At 34.3% G+C, this 22,750-nt stretch overlaps 1 protein-coding gene across 2 annotated transcripts in view; it reads right to left on the bottom strand.

The window, feature by feature from the left end:
- Window positions 1–22,190, bottom strand: part of LOC139503306 (tumor necrosis factor-inducible gene 6 protein-like) — a 34,473-nt gene extending 12,283 nt beyond the window's left edge. For both annotated transcript variants that reach the window (XM_071293066.1, XM_071293067.1), the window contains exons 1-2: window positions 21,981–22,190; window positions 20,490–20,604 (exon numbers count right to left, since the gene is read on the bottom strand). In XM_071293066.1, coding sequence (XP_071149167.1) covers window positions 20,490–20,577 — 88 coding nt within the window. In that variant the 5' untranslated portion in view covers window positions 20,578–20,604; window positions 21,981–22,190. The remainder of the gene's footprint in view (window positions 1–20,489; window positions 20,605–21,980) is intronic.
- Between the last annotated feature and the right edge of the window lie 560 nt (window positions 22,191–22,750).

Genomic DNA, 22,750 nt, shown 5'->3' with positions numbered 1-22,750 from the left:
TTATGTTATCTTACCTGTTGAATTCTGTAAAAATTCAATATAGAACAATTATATCAAGAAATAAAATAAAATAATTTACCTACCTACCTACCCATACCCTGATAATCTCAGTCGGGGAGGGAAAACAAAGATATATTTAATGTTGGCCTTGCATGTTATGTGTTTGCTTATTGCGCCGTTCTGATATATGATTTATCCACTTTTTGAAAAAACGGCAACTTTAGCAGCGGGGCATGTAATAGCTAGTTGTCGGTACTATAAATATATCACGACAGAACGTGTACTGTCCATAATGTGCTGCTTAACATCGCATATATCATGTATATATAAACAACATTATATTAATGATTCTACCAATTCTAAAAAAGTGTCGTGTGGTTAATAATACATCTGCAAGTTAACAAGTATAAAACACGCATACAAACTGATATCTTTGTTAAACGTATTAACTTTTAACAAATATTACTAGAACTCATAATGACTGAAAACCTGTTTTAAGACACTTCAAAATAGCCCTTTTACCTTTCTTGAACATACATTGTAACAAATACTAACGATGAACAATAATTATAAGTTGTAACAATGAACCTGCATAGAGCAGATTATAAAACAAGAGATGTAGTTAATGTGGACTTGGGTATTCGGTAAATGTTTGTGCAATGAAAGAATATTATCCACAAAAAAATGAAAGTCAATTATTAAAGGATCAACATGGAAAATGAATAAGAACTAACTTACTTGTGAATGGCAAACATTTCCATTCGACAATAAAACAAATTTGAGTGTCATTTTTTCTCAGAAATTCCCAAATATATCATTATATAGAATATAACTGTAGCACCATAGTCCATTTTAATTCATGTACTTTGCTTTTGTTGAATTCATATGTAGCATTTATGTTCTATTGACATTTACACAAATTGATGTTAACAAGATAACATAAAACATGAAGTGTGTTTCTGCTGTTTCTGTATCATCTACCATTTTCATGAACTTGAAGGGTCCATTTATACAATCGATGTGTGTTTTTTTTTTAAACCAGACAATATCTCAACAGATATTTCACACAGGTATCATCATTTTTTTGCTGTGCATATATCATTATTTTCTTAAAAATGAAAATCAGTGAAATAGCCATTTTCCCAGATTATCCTACTTTTCAACCCCCTCCCATTCTGACTCCTACTGCACTTCCAAGACTACCGCTACTCCCCCTTTTTGACTTCTGATTAGCAACTTCTTATTCCCATGTTCCCTAGTTTGATATTGCTATGACGATTGACGACTGTATTGTCCGAAAAGCATGTTCTCTTGCCCCACTAACCCCTGAAAATATGTTAAGTTCCGTCTTTTCAAATGACGTAATGCATCCTGTGACGTCAAGTGTGATTCGCCATGATTCGACGCGAAAAAGAAGTTCGTTTGTTATTTTCGCTATTATTGTACAAGTTATCTCACAATGGCGAAATCAAAATATCACCCCGCATGTGGCGTTCTACACAATGGCGAAAAAATGAAAAACGACGGAATGACTTAACAACAGCCTACTAAACACAACTTGAAAACTAAAAACTAAAAACTGATCAACATTAACGAATACTCCCTTAAACAAAACGATGAAATAGTTCTAAATCTCCTACATTCATTGATGATGAAGCTTCTATAAACACGGGATGTTTGGTAAACACAGTTGTTCAGAGTATGAAAGATCAATTTGAACTCAGTTGTCATAGTGAAAAGGAAAACGCGTCAAAATCACTTTGGTATTGGCTTTTTAAAGAAAAAACTCGAATTCGCAATTTATTTTGATATTTTAGAAACCAACGAAATAGTAAAAATCTGCAAGTGTAAGGTTGTTGATACAAACCAAGCAAATGCTATCAATTGCCTACTCTTTCGCTAACATGTTCTTTAAAGATTGTTTTTGCATTGCGTTTTAAATGCACTGGTCTAGTTGAGCTACAGGAAAAATGATGCAAGACCGCTCTGAGTTCATTGCCTATACATGAATGATGCAATAGCACTTTGATTCCCTTGGCTAGACTAATTTTGTATTCAGACATTGGTTAAAGTTTTTAAAGTTTAATCAACTTAAAAAGTTGCAATGCCCTTGATAGGTCGCATTTCCAAATTTTCAGCTTTACTAATATTTTCAAAAAGCAAGTTTCTTGCATTGACGAACTAGTATTGTACAGTAGTTAGATTTTCTGTTTTAATCTGTTGCATACACGAAGAAAAAAGGTATCCATTTATATTCAGACATTGATTATGCTTGTGAATGTTTAATCAACTTTAATAATTGTAATGCACTATAAAATTGAGAATGGAAATGGGGAATGTGTCAAAGAGACAACAACCCGACCAAATAAAAAACAACAGCAGAGGGTCAATGTTATATTATACATGCATTTTTACAAACCAAAAACAAATTATCAAATTAGCTAATTAATTAAATATATGATCATTGTTGACGTCAAAAAGAGAGGCAACAGATACCAGAGGAACAATCAAAATCATTAAATGGAAAATAAACTGACAATGCTATGGCTAAAAGTTGAAAAGACAAACAGACAAATAGTATACAAGAAACAACATAGTAAATGTAGAATATTATTTGTAAATTTCAGCGTGAAAGTCTTTTCCTCCTTGCATTTATTTATGCTGTAAATTATGGAAAAAGATCTTCCCGTTTGAATGGTTTTACACTAGTAATTTTGGGGCCCTTTATAGCTTGTTGTTCGGTGTGAGCCAAGGCTCCGTGTTGAAGGCCGTACTTTAACCTATAATGGTTTACTTTGTAAATTGTTATTTGTATGGAGAGTTGTCTCATTGGCACTCACACCACATCTTCCTATATCTAATCTTCATTTTCAATATTCAAAAAATGTTTGATCATAACATGACAAATCAACAGAAGGAAGATCTTCGATATCACCTGACAAACAGTATTCCAAATTAGTATCTTTCATGCATAATTTAACATTTTGTATATAAAAGGTTATAAGTGTTTGAAACTAATCTATTGGGTGTTTGGACATACACATGTAAAACATTAAAAAGGCATTTGCACATAACGTAATAAATGCTAACAGAGATTACCAATTGTTCAAACGCATATGAACTATACCATTATGTATTATGTTTTTCACTGGAGATACATATGTATAAACTAAAGTCGTTAGACTATAATATTATGAAGATTTCATTTAAGAAAGATGTATCAGAATAAAACGTTTAGAAAATTTAGCACAACAATCACATTTGAGGCAAGATGCAATTATCAACTGAATTGGAGGTAGAATACACACAACATATGAAAGAAAGCAAAAGTGGTTAATCATAAAATTTGGAGGTATTCACAAATCATATAGTAGTTAATGTTTAATGTATTGCCTATAGCACACAACAAAGTTTGAAAATGACATATCACATTGATTGACCAAACCATTAATTAATTTGACATAACACAAAAATGAACTGTCAGAAATAAAGGCATCTGTACATAACATCAAGATGAAATGACAGGACAAAATCAAAGCTACGCAGCACATTAAATATTTACACTATAAGACCGTTATGGCGTTCCATACATACAGTTAAAGATGTAATCGAAGAATGCTGTAGGTGTGAAACAATTATTAGTGACATATGTTGTGTAGATTTGTTCAATTTTTAAAATATATGCAAAATGGGTTTGGCGTGCGACATCTTTCATCTTTTGTTTTACATTTGCATTTTTTTTCAGATATATTTCACATCAGTGAATTTTTACCTGTAAAGATGTAATCGAAGAATGCTGTAGGTGTGAAACAATTATTAGTGACATATGTTGTGTAGGTTTGTTCAATTTTTAAAATATATGCAAAATGGGTTTGGCGTGCGACATCTTTCATCTTTTGTTTTACATTTGTATTTCTTCAGATATATTTCACATCAGTGAATTTTTACCTGTACGTGTTCAAACTTGAAAGACATTAATAAATTGTATATTATTTTGATATCTACAAAATGTGAACACAATTGTACTCAATGTTACGCTTTTTCGGGTCGTTGTTTAAAAAAAGTCTCTACATAATGTGTTTGGTTGATTGATGGTTATTCAAGTCACTTTCAGCAATATTTTTTTTTATTTTGTGGCTGTCAACCATTGACATTCGGTTGGGAAACTGATAATCCTAGTCAATTAAAATCAGGGACGAGTGCAGATGTCACGTGAGGGATTAAACTTCACAACGTTATGGTCAGTGTTGAAAGGTCTGCGATGCAGTAGTTGCACCACCTAGATCATTTAGCAATCAGTGACTCAACCATTGTTAGATAAAATTAGTTTATACATGTATGTAGGTCAAACCTAGTTCTGACACCTTATACGTCAATGCAATGGTACATTATTTCAGTGGAGTCAATTGAAAAAAAAATATGAACATTTTATGGTGCATCGCAGTGTTGGTTTTTTGTTATTTTTGTTGAACTTCAGTATAATATTTTTTCGTTGTTTTTCCCTCATAGTTAACGTTTTCCCCTAGTTTTTTAATTTTGTAACCTGGACTTTTTTTCTCAATCAATTTATGACTTTTTTTAACAGCGGTATACTACTGTTGCCTTCACTTGCGTGTATGATACACTGGTATTTCTTTAAACTCACATTCATAAGAATATGGTTTAAGGAAGGTGATGATAACAATAGGTGTAATGAAAGCAAGTGTTTAATTAGTTAAAAATCAAGCTTATTTCAAGTCTAATTTGATGCATAACTCACAAAAAAAAACAATTCCTGTTTACCAATTCATACCTTGATCATCAATTATGAGATGACAAAAAGATGTGTTAGTGACTTAAATTAATGACTTGGGAATTAAAATTTAATGAATAAAAATTTTCAATAGCAGTGAACATAATTCAGTTATGTTCAGTTGCACCTGAATCATGCAGCTTGGTCAATTAATTCCTAAACAAAATATTTGCATGTTTTTTCTAGTTCTAGAAAAAACATGGCCTCACTTGTATGTTTTGTTGTTCCTAGAATACCTTAAGTATTTACAAATTCAACTGATGCAGTTATAACGTAAAACGTACCCTTTTGTAAATTTCATGCCATAAATTGAAAAAATAAAAACACATTTAAACTGGTCTTGTTTACACAAGAGGTGAAAGCAGGGAATTCACGTATCCAACATTTTCTTACTTGTGCCCAACCTGTTCGAAGTCGAAGACAAAATATATTGATTTCAAAGCACGATTCAGACCATTTTACTTAAAGATTTTATCCTTTAAACAGGAACAGAGGTAAAAGACAAAGCCAATCAAGGTGCACTCAGTGGGTTGAAAGAGGCTTCAGATTTTTTTATTTTCAAATATCACCCTTGCACACAACACAAATCGTGTAGCAAGGTAGTTTGTTTTCCTTGATTCCGAATCATATACTAGACGCTTCAATGCAAAAATGTCTTGATTTAAAACGCTTGTTGATTACAGCATCGGAAAGGTATTACAAAAAACCAACACACGTTTACTACAGCATCGGAAAGATATCACCAAAAACCAACATAGCAACAAAAATTGTTTTGGCAAGAATGGCCAATAAAATTTTTCGAGTCGCGGCGATTCTACCGGGTCGGTGGTGGGAGGGGAAACAAACAATATTTTATTTTTGGCCCAAGATAGTCGAAGAGATTTACAACAGACATTCGCAGCTGTGTGTCATCATACTGCATTGCCAGTTACATATGTATAAAAGGCCTTGACATGAGAAAGTGTAAAACATGCAAACGATAAATCTATGGACCTTATTAATGAACAAACCAACAAACACAAAACACATATATCTTATACATGTACCTGTAATCTATGAGCGGCTGCCCTGAATATAGGGAATTTCAAATATAAAATCAAACATTTCTGAGAGTACTGCATGGCAACTATGCAAATACATTGTTCCCTACGTATACTAGTTAAGAATTCATTGTTCTGAAACAAAATTCAGACTTAACCTATAACTTGTCATGGTGTGAACTATATATCACATTTAAAGTTCATATACTCCAGCATGGCGAAGATAAATGTGGAAAAATGATTATTTAATTTTATAAGTCCAAGGACTATAACTCTGTTCACAATCATCAGACTGGAATATATATCAAACTTTAACTTGCCATGATTAAATTATATACCAAATATTCAATCAATATTTTCAAGCATGAAGAAAAAAGTGTAGAAAACTGATTTGCCTGACTGACGGAAGGACAGACAGACAGACAGGCTGAGTGCAAACCTAAGTCCCCTTCAATTTCCTTGGAAGGGAACTAATTATTCTACTCTATACAGCAACAAACAAAACTCAGTAAGTTCCATGATACTCTTGACTTTGAGGATACACACAGATAATAAAGTAGGGTGGTTGATTTGATATGCTGTACTGGCATGTTTTTGTGGCCATTTCTGTTACAAATGTATTAAACGTACTCAGCTTACAACTTTGATGACTGAATACTGAATGTGTTCATCTTATAATGTTGATTGCAAGAGTTGCCTGTACTTGACATATTGTCCTTTGTTGTTGGGATGTACAAGTACCCGACCATGTCCACTAGTATTTTTGTCCATCTGGTAAGTTGGGCCTTTTTCAACTGATTTTTATATTTTGTTCTTATGTTGTACTGGTATACCACTAACTGTCCTAGGTTAGGGGGGATCCCGCTTACATGTTTAACCCCACCACATTATGTATGTATGTGCCTGTCCCAAGTCAGGAGTAGTTCAGTGGTTGTCGTTTGTTTATGTGTTACATATTTTTTTTCTTTTCTTTTTTGTAATTTTTACTAATTAGGCCGTTAGCTTTCTCTTTGACATGTTTAACATTGTCATTTCGGGGCCTTTTATGGCCGACCATGCTGTATGGGCTTTGCTCATTGTTGAAGGCTGTGCAGTGACCTATTGTTGTTAATTTCTATGTCATGTTGGTATCTTGTGAAGAATTGTCTCATTGGGAATCATACCACATCTTCTTTTTATATATATTGTTACGCCATCTATCTATTTTTATATTGTTAAAGACTGAATGTTGACTTTTTAATGCAGACTTGAGAGTAAAGCTAAAACCAATCAATTTTTGATATTCTTTATGCTGAGTTTCTGTTTCATTCATATACATATCACATCAACTGTTTCATGTTTAAACATAACAAATTATAATACCAGATTAAAAAATGAGACAATGTTTAAGTGTGAAATAGATTTTCCATTGTGAAAATTTTGAAGATTGACAGCTTTCTATGCATTTCTAATACGTTCTATTATGTTGTTTTTTTTCATTTTCAGATTAAGTCCCTTAATGCAACAATGATCATAAATTATAAGTTAAAACTGATCCCAATCTTAACCCTTCTTTTCTTTTAGCTTGCAAAATTCTTATGTATAGTTAAACTTCTACATATTTTTCTAGCTATACATGCATCTCATAATCTATAGCCATATAGTCCAGCGTATATCAGAATAATTGATCACTTTATGGTAAAAGCATGAAACTTGGCAAAATGAAAGATTAAAGGGTATAGACAAAATTCAGATATGGAGCCACGAAAAAAAAATCCAAAATGGCCGCCAAATTCAAGATGGCCGACATAAGTATAACATCATTCACTTGATGAAGTCTTCCATTTCTAATGAGTTCCAAAGATGTCAGAAACTTAAGGAAATACAATTCAGATATGTTATTTATTTTGTTGTTAAACCTTATGGTACAGAAATCATCAAAATGGCGTCCAAATTCAAAATGGCGCGTCAAAATGTCTAAGTTTTACCGTATTCGAATGTATACACCATCATTGTGTGATAGCAGAAAGTTACCAAAGCAGTGAAACTGATCATTTGATATCGACAAAGGCTTACAATGTATCACTTTTACCTGGGTACAAAGATTATATTTTCAAAATGGCGGCAATATTCAAAATCGAGCCGTTTAACATGTAAAAATTTGACGTTTGTTTTTGAATATGGTATAAAATGATTGAAAAATAATGGATCCAAATGCAGGGAAATCAAAATAAAGCTCAGTCTCAATCGGTTTCTCTTTCACAGTCCGGTGAGCATTTGCATAATGCTGTGCATTTTAGTGCTGCTTTCAAGCATTTACATGCTCCTCGACATCCTTTCTTACAGCCACAGTGGATGAGCTCTTGTCATGACATTGAAGCTTCAGCAAGCACAGACCAGAATGGTACCCAAGTACCATCAAGTTTTTGCCAACCAAATAAATCTTGTGATGGCATACCTGGATTTGCAACTAAACAATTTCCCCAAATAACACTACCTTGGTAAACTGCACGTTTCGTATGTTGAAGAAGTGCATCTCTTGTTGGAGGAATATTGTCAATTGTTCTTGTCTTTTGTGTGAATAACTGTTTTCTTAACTCATTCACCGTTTGAGCTGTAGTAGACCGATCATACAAAAGAACAACATACCGTTCTATTACTTTCAACACTTTTAAAATTTCCACTTCATTTGGATTCTCAATAATCTGCAGAAATGCATCTGACAACTCCTCATATACGGACCATGTGTCCCAGGCTGATTTCTTACCTTTCCCAGAAAAAGCTGAGACTGTGTCACAACCGGTAAAAGCATGGAACAGTGGAAAGACTTTCGATTTCAATGGTCCTAGAGCAAGGCACAATCCATGAACTGAAATATATCGGAAGTTCTTTCCAGTGCCAAAACCTATCCACAGCTGTTCAATTTGTAGTCTGTTGAAACAAGAGACAGACAAGACAACAACATCTGTGTCAACTGTTCTGATCAGTATTCTGTTGTGGCCTTTCAGGGAAGCATCTAAGGCATGCAACAACATTCTAGTATCAGCTTCCTCGTGTGAACATGGGCTTAACAATTCATAGCTGTGTTCTGCAGTATTTCCAAGGGCGTTGATCTTGTCAGTTACTACGATCTCATTGTCGATACCAGCACTGGTTATTTTATCAGCGAGAAAATGAAACAACTCAATTTTATTTTCATCTACATGATCTAGGCGCAAGAATTCCTGCCAATTTCCTGGTACATTTGTTTCATCTTGAACTCGTCTTCGAATACCTTTCCCACGTTTTCCTCGAGTAGATGCCTTTAAGCTATTGTCAATGTATGTGTCAAATACAATGTCAATTCTTTGTACATCTTTTCCAACATTCTGAATATACGGTATAAACACTTTTAAAGCGTATTCATTAAATGATTTGATATTGACAGGCGTAAGCATATTAACAACTGCAGATCCATCAAGAATAACAGACGACACTACAGGTTTAACATCTGTTGGAGGGGTTAAGCTCTCCAGACATTTTGAAAGAAGGTCAGCTTTTGTTCCTAGACGTATAGTACCATTTTGACTAAGCGATGGAGGGAAAGCATGATTCTCATGTCTGAAGAAATCGTCAAGGTTTCCATCTCTTGATTGACAAGCAATATACAATCTTGAAAATAAAGTACAATTACTTTTCAAAGCCATTAGCTTGTGATCTGTCGTAGACGTTTTCTTTGCAGGAGGTGGTGTTTGAAAAAGTGGTAACTTATTCCTCTTGATGGTATCAAAGACAGACGTTGTTCGATCAACAAGGCGTTCTTTCGTATACTTTTCAAACTGTTCTTGTCCCAATGATTCTATTGTGTTAACAGTTTTAACAACTGATATGTCAACAATGTTCTTCGAATCTAATACAAGCAAATCCTTACTTGTCTCTAAAAACGGATTTCCAAGATCATCAATTACATCATACAAAGACACAATGTCATTTCGGAAAGATTCTTGAAAGGATAATGTTTGTTCATGATGAAGTTTATTAGATGCGTTAGTGTTCACAAAGCATTCAGTGACATTTTCAAATTCATTTACCAACCTAGCCATTTCAGGCCCTGCAACCATCCATCTACGAAGCGCCCCTGGATTTTCCGTCAACCCAACAGCACTACCATCTGCTTTACCACAAGCATTATGTTGTTCGTGGGCTTGATCAATAGCCATACAGGAAAATTTCTTCTCGGTCTTGTTGACAACAAAGTTGCCCTCAAGGAATGCTCTGTGGGTTTCTGGGTTCGTTTTTGGTAACTGAACCATATCACGCAGATGAATTGGTAGCCATCATGAACAGTTGGTGTGATCCAAGGCAAAAAACCAAGGAATGATCTTTGAGAGAGCTTCAAAATAAATGAAAAGTTAGCCTCACGTATAGACCTTATAAATATTAATACTGTCAATTCAAATCCGAGAGTTGTATACCAAAATTTAAAATGAGGAGATTCTTTAGATCGTTCCAAACACCAGTCTTCAAATTCTAAGGTAACCTCATCATCCCTCAAAACATCTTTGTATTGACAGTAAGCATTTGACAATAGACGGTAAAGTGTGTATGCTGTAACTTGGTGTGCTCTACGTGTTTTTGTAACATGAGATGCCTTTAGGAATGAATCAGCTGTACCTGGTGATGTAACCTGTGCATTTACTAACACACTAGTCCATCCACTATCTTCAAGCCAACTTCCAAGTGCTTTGAACGCAGCCATTTCTATGTGTAGGCCACCGAACATCATAACAAAGTGATCCTCACCATATATCTGAGGCCAGTTCCACTGTATTAGTTTTGCTACAGTGAAAAGGGGTTGGTCAAAAGCAACAACTGGAGTTTGGCCTGGATTTAGCTTTCTAACAGCGCTACGAATAATGTTCAATGAGTGTCGTATCATTGCAACAGATTTTGCTTGCTCATGAAACAGAGGTAAAAGGGCAGACACTGCTGGTAATTTATTCCCATCTGGCAGGACTGCAGCATGATAGGCGGACCATGAAATATTTGTACCCACTGTAGCCCTAACACTTGAATTTTCTGCAACATGTTTCAGCCATTTGAATTCCCCTTTTGATGCAGCTGGGAATGAGAACATATCAATTGAAAGTTCTCCTTCAACTAATGGAATATCTGGTTCGTTGAATCTTAGTACAGCTGGTGGAAGATTTGAATAACTCTCTGGTAAAAGAGAAACTCTCTTTGACTGACATTTCAACATAGTTTCAGATTGGTCCAATGCTTGAACAACGCCTTGAGCATCCTCTGAAATATGTTGGAATAAAGATATACCTGTACCATGGAATGAATCTTTTGACGATATACTGCTTGGATTGTGATCAATGTTGTCTACAGCAGATGAAGTGAATACATTTTGCAATAGATTGGTAGGGCAAACAATACCTTCTTGAACATAACGACGACAAGCATCATTGGCCATTGAAGTAGAAATTTCTAACACTCGATCGTAGGAGACAGACAGTCCAAGTTTGAAGAAAGTATCTACTAGATCACGTTTTCTAGTCTTACAGTGGATCATGACTCCCAAATAAGCACAAACTGGAGGTTCATGATCTTTCATGTGACGGTTGGATTGTTTCTTTGTACAACTATACATCAGAAGCTGTGCTATTGTTAATGTCGACTGAGAATAGGAACAGTCTTGAATGTTGGGTCCAAACTGAATCATACTGATTAAAGAAAGCAATGACTGGGGTACAGAAGCTTCCTGACATCCCTTTGGGAAGGTTCCTTTGAATTCTGAATTTGATGCGAAAATATCTTTACGAACAAACGTAGCTGCTTTTGATATGTTGACAAACTCATTATCAAAGTCTTCTAAGCAGACTCTCTTCAATGCAGGACCAAGGTCATCTTTGAAAGCAAGAATGTTTTCACGGCCTTGTTTGTAAGCATCTAAGTCTGGGAAATTAGATACAATTCTGTCTTTTAGTCGTGAACTATTAACTCTAGATGAAACATCTGCACCTAGACATGTTATTCTTTCCGTATACAGTTTACATAGATCTGACAATTTGTAAACACTTATGGTCTCATCGCATGACCTTGTTTCATTTATATAAGAGTTCTGAAAATGCAATGCCATGACTTTGCCTTTCTTTCTTAGATTCGACATTATCATTTTTCATTTTAATTCGAGATGCACGATTATATAGGGAAACTAAACATTTAGAGTGGTACTTTGCCTCCTGTGCAATTAGATCACCAGCACTTAACTTTGCAAGCAACAATGTGTCATTTAATTTTACTGCACATTCTCTCACACGTGTATCTTGTCCAAATGTTGAGGACTCGTGAAGGGCTTCTTGGCCATTTTCATTACAGAAAAAGCACACAGACGGGTTACTGGTGGACTGAACGGAAAAGCTATGTCTAGTATTTTTTTTGAGATGTGGTGGCTTCATCTATACTCTCACGTGATGTTCGTTTTTCTGCTCTATTTAACTTTGTCCTGTTCAGTTTTAAGTTGCATGATTTATGCCAACATGCCTTGTGGTCAATGAAAGACTGTGCTATTCCAGATCCCTCATCTAAGTTTTCAATGCACACATGAAGGCATTAATGTGGCATTAATCGCAATGCATGAAACTTCTTAATATTGTCAGCTAAAGATTGATAACCAGCCCCAACATTGAGACGTTTAGAACCAAATGGGCATATCAGTTTTTCATCTATAATTTCTTGGCATAGGATGCAATTTGCCCAATCAATATTATTTGATTTAGTTGGTTTGTCATATTCTACACTTGATACCCTGAATGTCTTTTCAGTAGCCATGTTGTAAGAACTATGATCGTAAATTTGTTTATATATTCCTTGTGGATAACTTCTGTATGCCAGACGCGTGTTTCGTCTACAAATGATTTCATTTTCACAAGTTCAGTAGAGCACTGTGAATGTTTTCAACAGTCTTATTTGTGGTTAAACCGCGAGCAGTAAACAAAACCCATTCTATTTTGTTAATAGTACTTTGAAATACATTTGTCATGGTCCTACAATTGTAATTGTATTCTGTAGACAAACAAAAATGTTTGTGTCGTCCTGTCTGAAGTGTAATTGATTAGATTTAATTAGATTAAAAATGTGTCCGGTGACCCGCTCACCAAAAATTATGGCCGCCATGACTAAAAATACAACATAGGGGTAAAATGTAGATTTGTGCTTCTATCTCTGAAACTAAAGCATTAAGAGCAAATCTGACATGGGGTAAAATTGTTAATCAGGTCAAGTTCTATTGGTAATTTTTTGCAATAATTTCTGAATTTTCGATAGTTAAAAAGAAAAAAAAAATAAGTTTTCAAGTCGGAAATCAATCTATAAAGCTTAACAATCATAGTATACTTCAAAACTTACACATACTTAAGTCGAAAATGTTTTGTCCTCCTAGTTTCACGTGAAAACAGTATTGCAAGATCAAGTTTAACATTTGAGTGTCAGTTGTAAGAAAAGGTGGGACATTTAACGGCAACTTGAAAACATGATTAATTATGATGTATGTAGTTACAGTTTTTGGGAATGGATTCTAATCATTGTCATGTATGTTTGTGATGCTCATCCAATTTTGTCACTTTTCTATAGACTGTATACAAACATCATACAAGTTTGAGCTGTCCCTATTTATTGACTTAGATTCAGCTTTCTACGGACGATTCCTGTACCGAATCAGGAAAATGACATTTGTTATCCATTTTTACAGTTGGTTGATAAAGTTAGTTGTATGATTTTGCCATTGTTTGTGGACTTGCCCCTTTATGGGTTTCCGTTGGAGTTCTGTTTTTGTATAACTGTTTTTTTAAACTCCGACCCGACCTGACAAAATGTAAATCAATTCAAGCGGGAAAAGAAACGGTCAGATTTACTTAAGGAATAACTGCATTATTTTTTCTGTCTATGAACAAATAACATACAAAATGAGGTATACATCGAGTAACCTTCGTAGCTGGTAAAGTGTGCACCACATTTTTTATTTTAATTCAAATAGACAGTAAAAGAAAATTGCAGTCATTTCTTTTAATTCAATTATTCTTCCATTTTAAACTGGAGTAAATCATGAACAAACGTTGACGACTTCATGGTCACTTGACAAAATTATGTCTATGAGCTGATAAACAAAACAACGTAAGCCAATCAGAAGACGCGTTACATCCAAAATTAAATTATAAGAATGTTTAAAAGCAAATATAGCATACAGTTACTAGTATGTTGATGTAAACAATTATTTGCAACTATACGCCATTCAACAACAAAAAAAATACCTTATAGTCAGCTTTGACAACACAATATATTATTGTTGATGCGCATTAAATCAGGCATCTTGTTTGTGACATTTAAGCTCTATGACGTTGTTCTAGGCATGAATCAAAAACCGTCTTATTTCGCATTTACATGGTACGCGTAAAAATATGTCTTGAAAGAAAAGTGGGATTAGGCGTCACAAAATATACCAAACTATCTGAAAGAGGGGTGACAGATACCAGAGGGACAGTCAAACTCATAGATCGAAACTGACAACGCCATGGCTTAAAAAAAATTACAAACACAGAAATAATAGTATACAAGACACAACATAGAAAACTAAAGAATAAACAACACGAACCCCACCCTAACCAGGCTTGGGTGTTCTAATGTGCTCCGGAAGGTTAAACAAATCCTGCTCTACATGTTGCACCCGTCGTGTCGCTCATGTTAATATAAACCCGGTAAATAGTCTAATTCAGTAGGTCACATTCGTAATGAAAAAGGAAGTTGTTTGTACGTAAATTTTACGGACGCCACCAATAGAATGCAATAGTTGGTTGACCTTTATGGACTAACCATTTCACAGATGATATCGAATATGTTCCTTATGTCGTGTCTGCAATCCCCTTCCCTTTTCATGAATTTAACTTACCGAATTAGATTGTACACTGGGTTTGTAATACCCTGAGCAACACTATATGTACCACATGTAGAGATGGATCTGCTTCCCCTCCCTATGCACCTGAGGTCAACCCCGTGTTGTGGTGTGTTTAGTTTTCTATGTTGTGTCTTGTGTACTACTATCTACATCTTATCGTTTGCAAATTATCCTATAAAATATATCAAAGATTGATTGTATGATTGTGCACAGACATTTCTTGTTATCATCTTTACTCCGGGAGAGAGAGGTATATATCAAGAGTCACTTCAATCCTTATTGGATTGTTTTTGTACGTCCTTTACATAACTTGAGAATCTTTCCTAATTCTCCTCACCCCTGCCTCCACCTGCCTTGACCAAAACCATACGACAAATATATTTGACAACGATCAGCTACCCCAGTGTTGATCTGTGCAGTGGAAGTACGAAATTATTAAAGGAAAGTCTTTTTTCTTGATGTTGTCAGTGGTGTTAAAATTTAACAATGCATTATTATTATATCAACCTTTGGTTATTCCAAGATAACACATACTATCATCTATGACATTTATATATCTATGCGTTCTGTTTCAAGCAATAAAAGACTTAACACGATTCTGTCTCTGATAAATGTTTAACTTCAAAGGCCAATCCTTTATTTATTCACAGTACTATATAATGATTAGTCCATCATCAGCTTCTACACAGAGCCCATATATAGCAAGTCTATCAATATTAAAGTTTTATACAGTATTCAAATTGGAAATTGTAAAACTTCACTATAACGCGACGTATTCACAGTGCCGATTATAACTATCCTTTGAGATCCGTCAGCGATAAGATTTTAAAAGCAAAAAAGTCTGATTACTATCCTCAATGATCTGGAATGTTCTATCATTGTCTGGACATAGTCGTATACGTTCGGAACAAATTCCTACGTATCCTGGTTGATATCGTCTACTGGTAAGAGAGCAGTCGTCATGTGGAGTTGTCCATACAGTTTTGATTTACACAGCAACGAACTAGGCGTTGGGATAACAGATAAAGGAGTAACACAACATAAAGACTGGTTCCAGCAAATGGAGACTGGAACAAGCGGCTCTGGTTTAAATTTCCGACGCGGAGAATATTACCAACATACTAAAACAATATCTATAAAGGACAGCCAATTCGAGGTCATTGGAATAATGGGGACCAGTCATAAAGCTAAAGCTCGTATCATCGTCCGACCGTTTGAGTTAAATGATCTTGCAGACTCGTTGAAAGTTCAGGTTGAGAAAATACCTATTGTTGGGTAGCTTCATTATTGTACAATGGTCGATGTTTTATTGGATTTCCATATTACTGGGGAAAAAACCTTCAGGGGATTGTTTAGACAGTCATTAAACAATATTCATTAGCGAATACGAGCGTAGCTCTGTGCAGTACAACCACTCTCTGTGGTTTTATTGGCCAAACCCGTCTTCCAACGATTACTAGTAATTAAAACTTGCACAAACTAGTGAAATGTTGCAGAAATCAACTTTTAAAATTGCCGAATCCTAATTTGATTGTTCAATAAAATTACCGTTGATGCTTGCTTATTTTTCATAAAGCCCTACTGAAAAGGGCGAATAACATCTTTATATCGCCATTATAAAAACAACCAAACAACTGTTTTTTCCCCCCGCTTGTTTGTGATTTGGAGAGCTATGGAACGCTAACAAAGCAATTCTAAGTTCAAAATTGTTTGAATTGCTCTGATTTTGTTATTTTTTGTTGTTGGTTTGTTTGTTGTTGTTTTTTGTTGTTTTTTTTTTTGGGGGGGCGGTTTTTAGTTATTCCTGTTTATTTTTACTGTAAGATTTTAACATATCACTCCCGATTAGGGATCTGAGCATCCTTAGTATGTTTGAGTAGCTTAAAATGTTCCACTATCGGAATGTTTACCATTATTTTTGTATTCTTTTTGTATTCTTGTAACTAGTTTCAACCAAAAGCGCTTCGGACATTGGAATTTGGAAAGTGCTGTTACAGTATCCCCTCGTTTACATTTCCAGGAAATCAGGACCTGTTTACCCTTCAGGAGTTTAACCCAAATTTTTGATGCGGTTCGTGTTGCTATTTTTTTTTTCTTTTTCTTTCTGTGTTCGGTGTCATTACATTGGTTGTTTTCGTCGTTTTTTTGTTGGACTTTTATTGTTTTTAGTTTGGTTTTGGTTGTACTCTTGGTATATTCTTTATTTTTTACTATATATCTCACATATACTCTGGTTTAGCTATAGACCTGGTATATGGGAAACAACTCTTACACATGTATTGAATGAAAGTCATTAGTGCGTTTTAACATAGCAGTAAATAAAACAGTGATCAAGCATTTATGTTGTTTTACATTTGGCTGTAAGAATGATGCAGACAGATTTAGTAAGCTTTACATGTTTGACACCACCAAACATTAAACAAAAGAACATCTGTTTTAATGATGTGGATGAAAAGGTAGAAAGATACATGAAATGCTTAAAAAAAACCCACTAATGAACGGAGTCTGAGGAGTTCTGGGGCAACTATACAATACTGACTAAAGGACCTCGTAATGTTGCATCATTTAGAAAAAAAGTTGGAAGTTTTGGGAAGTTCGATTTGAATATATGAATTAAATAATGAAGTAGTATGGTTTTAGTGATAAGTCATTGATACATATAAACTAGAGGCTCTAAAGAGCCTGTGTCGCTCACCTTGGTATATGTGAATATTAAACAAAAGAAACAGATGGATTCATGACAAAATTGTGATGTTTTGGTGATGGTGATGTGTTTGTACATCTTACTTTACTGAACATTCTTGCTGCTTACAATTATCTCTATCTATAATGAACTTGGCCCAATGAAAATTGTTAAAAATTGACTATAAAGGACATTAACTCCTTAGGGGGTCAATTGACTATTTCAGTCGTGTTGACTTATTTGTAAATCTTACTTTGCTGAACATTATTGCTTCTTACAGGTTATCTCTATCTATTATAGTATTCAAGATAATAACCAAAAACAGCAAAAATTTACTTAAAATTACAAATTTAGGGGCAGCAACCCAACAACGGGTTGGCCGATTCATCTGAAAATTTAAGGCCAGATAGATCTTGACCTAATAAACAATTTTACCCTCATAAGATTTGCTCTAAATGCTTTGGTTTTTGAGTTATAAGCCAAAAACTGCATTTTACCCCTACGTTCTATTTTTAGCTGTGGCGGCCATCTTGGTTAAATGGCCGGATCATCGGACACATTTTTCAAACTAGATACCTAAATGGTGATTGTGGACAAGTTTGGATTAATTTGGCCCAGTAGTTTCAGAGAAGATTTTTGTAAAAGATTACTAAGATTTAAGAAAAATGGTTAACATTGACTATAAAGGGTAATAACTCCTAAAGGGGTCAACTGACCATTTCGGTCATGCTGACTTATTTGTAAATCTTACTTTGCTGAACATTATTGCTGTTTACAGTTTATCTTTATCTATAATAATATTCAAGATAATAACCAAAAACAGTAAAATTTCCATAAAATTGCCAATTCAGGGGCAGCAACCCAACAACGGGTTTTTCGATTCATCTGAAAATTTCAGAGCAGATAGATCTTGACCTGATGAACGATTTAACCCCGTTAGATTTGCTCTAAATGCTTTGGTTTTTGAGTTATAAGCCAAAAACTGCATTTTACCCTTATGTTCTATTTTTAGCCATGGTGACCATCTTGGTTGGTTGGCCAGGTCATCGGACACATTTTTTTAAACAAGATACCCCAATGATGATTGTGGAAAAGTTTGGATTAATTTGGCCCAGTAGTAGAAACTCAGAAATCTTTGAGCTTATAATCAGACAAACGTTTAGTTTAGCTAAGATATTGAATGATTTTGAAGACTGCAAAATTGTTCAAACAAAAACCCCTGATAAAGCTTTAACAAAAGTTTGTAACTACCAGTTTTCTTCTTTTGAAGGAATAAGGTAATAACCGTTGCCTCTTCTAGTGTTTCAAAGATAGCTAAATAGGCACCAGGGTCTGTACAGCTAGCCTGGTTTATAAGAATAAAGAACCATGACAAATCAGATTCTAAGGACTGATATCGATATAAATTTTAACATGAACAATTAAGGAAGTTCGCTTGTCATGTTTTGGGATTATCGTCAGATTTTTCGGAATCCTGTGTTATTTTTAATTTGAATGCCTAAAAAAAAATCCCATTGACCACCATTTTCTTTTTATAAATCTTGTACAATGTAAAATAATAGGCCATCTATAACAGTCTCATAACATTTTAATTATGTTTTAATAGTTTTTGAGAACTTGAACTTGTCAATGATAAAGTATGAAAAGTCAAGAGAGAATCTTTTCCCGCCAACATTTCAATGGCTAATATCTCGAAAACAAGCACATTGGCCTATATATATATTTTTTTCTCTTTTGATATCTTTATGATTCCCCTTTCAATATCAACTGATGTTTTGAAAAGTTAATTATTTGAAACTGAGAAGCAAATTCCCTTTAGGGAAAAACATCAAATAACAGTTATAAAAATTACTCATCTATAGTACAAAATTGAGAATGGAAATGGGGAATGTGTCAAAGAGACAACAACCCGACCATAGAGTAGACAACAGCAGAAGGTCACCAACGGGTCTTCAATGCAACGAGAAATTATCGTACCTGGAGGCGTCAGCTGGCCCCTAAACAAATATATACTAGAAGTATACATGAACATGATTCAAATAGATACATGCGGTTTGAAGCCTTACACCGTACCAACAATATACTAGCTTTGTTGTTTGTTTGCCTTCAAATTTCGCATACATGTATCCTCCGAATGATAAAGAACATTGACTAGTCAGATTTCTAAGGACCGAAAGCTGTATGATATAAAATAATACTGTACACAACTACTTTTGCATAGGCACTATATCTGTACCAAAAATCTGTAGTACTGGATATACCTTTAATATTCAGTACTTTTTTGTTACTTTAAAATTATTGTAAAATTTAGTTACCTGTATTTTACAGTACCTGATTTGTACTTGAAATTTAAGTACTACAGACTTTTGGTTACACAGCCTCATTTTCAGCATTTTGATACATGGTATTTTTCAAATCTCATAAAGTTTTGATATTCAAACACGAATACAGTGGTCATTGTTGATATCATATTTGTACCAATATTTTAAGTACAAATAAAGTACCGGAAAATACACCTACAGAGATATAACAATAATGTTATTTAATCACATTATTGTAATAGCTCTGTACTTCTGCTCCTATCCAATAATCCCTCGTTTTCCAATGCATGGCATTTTCAAATGTCCAGACCTTCGTCCTGGGCGACACCTATTGCAGGACCTAGTTCACTATTGTATCTATTGTAATTTTTTTTTTCCTGAACTTGCATAGATATTAAATACATATAATAATAATAAAAAGATTGATGGTTTTTGTCTAGCCAAAAGGATAGTTTTTTTTTATATAGTAATATCAGTGTTTACGTGACTCGTTCTTTTTAATGAAGGATCGTCACAATATGTACTGTTAATTAAGTTAAACTGACATTATTAATCTCGTGGTTGATAGAAAAGTATCGTGATATATATTGAATGTAAAGCTTTTTATCGGAAACTACCGGATTATGGTAACAATGGTGTATATGGATAAAAAAAAGCAAATCATATACCTAGGAGCTCCTTATTATGAAAAAGTCGAGATCACAATCTATTCTTAAAATAAAATCAGTATTTAACAAACCTGGAGATATGGTTTCAACCGTTTTAGTCAGCTGATTTAGTGTATTTGTATAATTTACCACCAAGTCCAAGGATTTTCTCCAATGCATCAATTTCTCGGTCACAATTCCCACTATCTGTCAAATTAATAAGTAAATTTATAACAGAACTTCGATAGTGTATGGGAAAAAATGCGTTTTGCTATGTCTTAAATATCCGTTCAAATAGCAATAAAAGTCTGTAACAAATGCCACCAAATATTTATACATTCATAGAAAATAAAGTAACAAGCTTTTACAAGTAACAGTAAACAACTTCCGGTTATCGGTAAGTTTCTATTATTCTGCTCACATCTGGATAAGTGAAATTTATCTACTGCCTGTAATCTATTTTTTGCACAACGAGATATTCCTCGTATCAAACTCCATTGAAACCTGCGTTAAATTAAATGTCCTGTCCATGACCATGAAACAATATTACTTAATTCACGTTGGCTATTCTTTACGTCATTGATGACACACACAATGTACATTACGGCCATGGCTTCGGACATATATAATTATTGCATTAATATACAAATCAAAGCACTCAACCTTTTCACTTGAACATCTTTTTTCTGTAATCTTTGATTATATATTCTGAAGAAGATAAACAGTTTCTAGTGTCTACAATGTCTAGTGTTAAAATTTGACACCGTAACACGAGATAAGACGTCATAAAAGTACAAGACTTAGTCCTGTTATGTCTGCCCTGACGTCAACTAAATACTGTTCTGTTTTTCCGACGTACAATTAAGGATGATTGCTTGTCATGTTTTGAAATTTTTGTCAGATTTTCGATTTTGCCAATGTACCCCAATTTTCCTTTTTATAAATCGTTTACATTGCATAATTATAAGTCATTTGCAAAAGTCTTCTGAAATTTTATTCATTTTCTAATAGTTTTAGAGAATTTTACCTGGTCAATGAATAAACCTAAATATTATGAAAAATCAAGAGTGAACATTTCCAGTCAAAACTCCAATTCCGAAAACAGGCATATGGACCCCTATATTTTTGTTGTTGCGTTTTTGATTCCTCAATCAATACGTACCCTATCAATATATACTATTGTTATGTAAAGCTATTTATTTTGAAACTTAGCAGCAAACTTATTTAATTCTGTTCTGTTTGCCCTGACTTACCCTTAATCCTGTTCTGTTTGCCCTGACTTACCCTTAATCCTGTTATGTTTGCCCTGACTTACCCTTAATCCTGTTCTGTTTGCCCTGACTTACCCTTAATCCTGTTCTGTTTGCTCTGACTTATCCTTAATCCTGTTCTATTTGCCCTGACTTACCTTAAATCCTGTTATGTTTGCCCTGTGTTCCCCCTTATCATGTTATGTTTGCATAGACTTACCCTTAATCATGTTCTGTTTGCCCTGAATTACCTATAATCCTGTTTTGTTTGCACAGACTTAACCCTTTATCCTGTTCTGTTTGCCTACACCTATTCCTACCACGTGTTCTTACCGTTACTTTTATCTTGTACGCTGCGTTTCACCTCCTGTTGAATAACTCTCTTGAGTTGTTGAGTCACGGATGACCAATTTAAATCAGCAAAAAGTGGCGCCTTAACATTATTCATTAATGGAATTTGTATATTTGTATTTTCGTCCGCTTTGCAAACACGAAAAACTGTCAACATGTACAAAACACAGACAATGAACACCGGGGACATCTTTTAAATCTTTCAAAAACTTATAAAATAACGTTAAAGGTTCATAAAAATATCATGCATGTTTTAATTAAATAAATATGAAACAGTATTCTCCTTTCAAAGTGTTAGCATCCGGAAAATAGTAATTACACTTTTCATAATACAGTAAAGGCTGGACGAAAGTTAAACTACAGCAAACCAAAGGTGGAGGTAGCAGCTTTACCATAGCAATGGATTTTTTTTTAAATCTTTATGAAATATGTAGAATCATAACGTTTCTTCCTATCCTTTGTTTCTTCATATATTTATACGGGGTGGGGGAATTGGGGGAGGGGGGGATCGAGCAGCTTTGATAAAAAAAAATTAACATTGGTAGCAGACTGTTTTGTCCTTTTGGGAAGTGACTGTGCTCGTGTTCAATAATGTTACCTTTAAATTATCTGTACCTAAACGGGATATACGGTAAGGCGTTCGTGCAAGGCATGATATACTAATGGCGAATTTCGTGCTGTGTAAAGATAGCAACATTTTGAAAAACTTAATTTAATATATTATTAAAGTTGTGTATTTGATAATTGCCAAT

The sequence above is a fragment of the Mytilus edulis genome, chromosome 14 (genome assembly GCF_963676685.1).
Source record: "Mytilus edulis chromosome 14, xbMytEdul2.2, whole genome shotgun sequence".
Taxonomy (NCBI): Eukaryota; Metazoa; Mollusca; class Bivalvia; order Mytilida; family Mytilidae; genus Mytilus; species Mytilus edulis.
The sequence above is the reverse complement of the archived record's forward strand: the minus strand, read 5'-3'. Positions and strand labels throughout refer to the sequence as shown.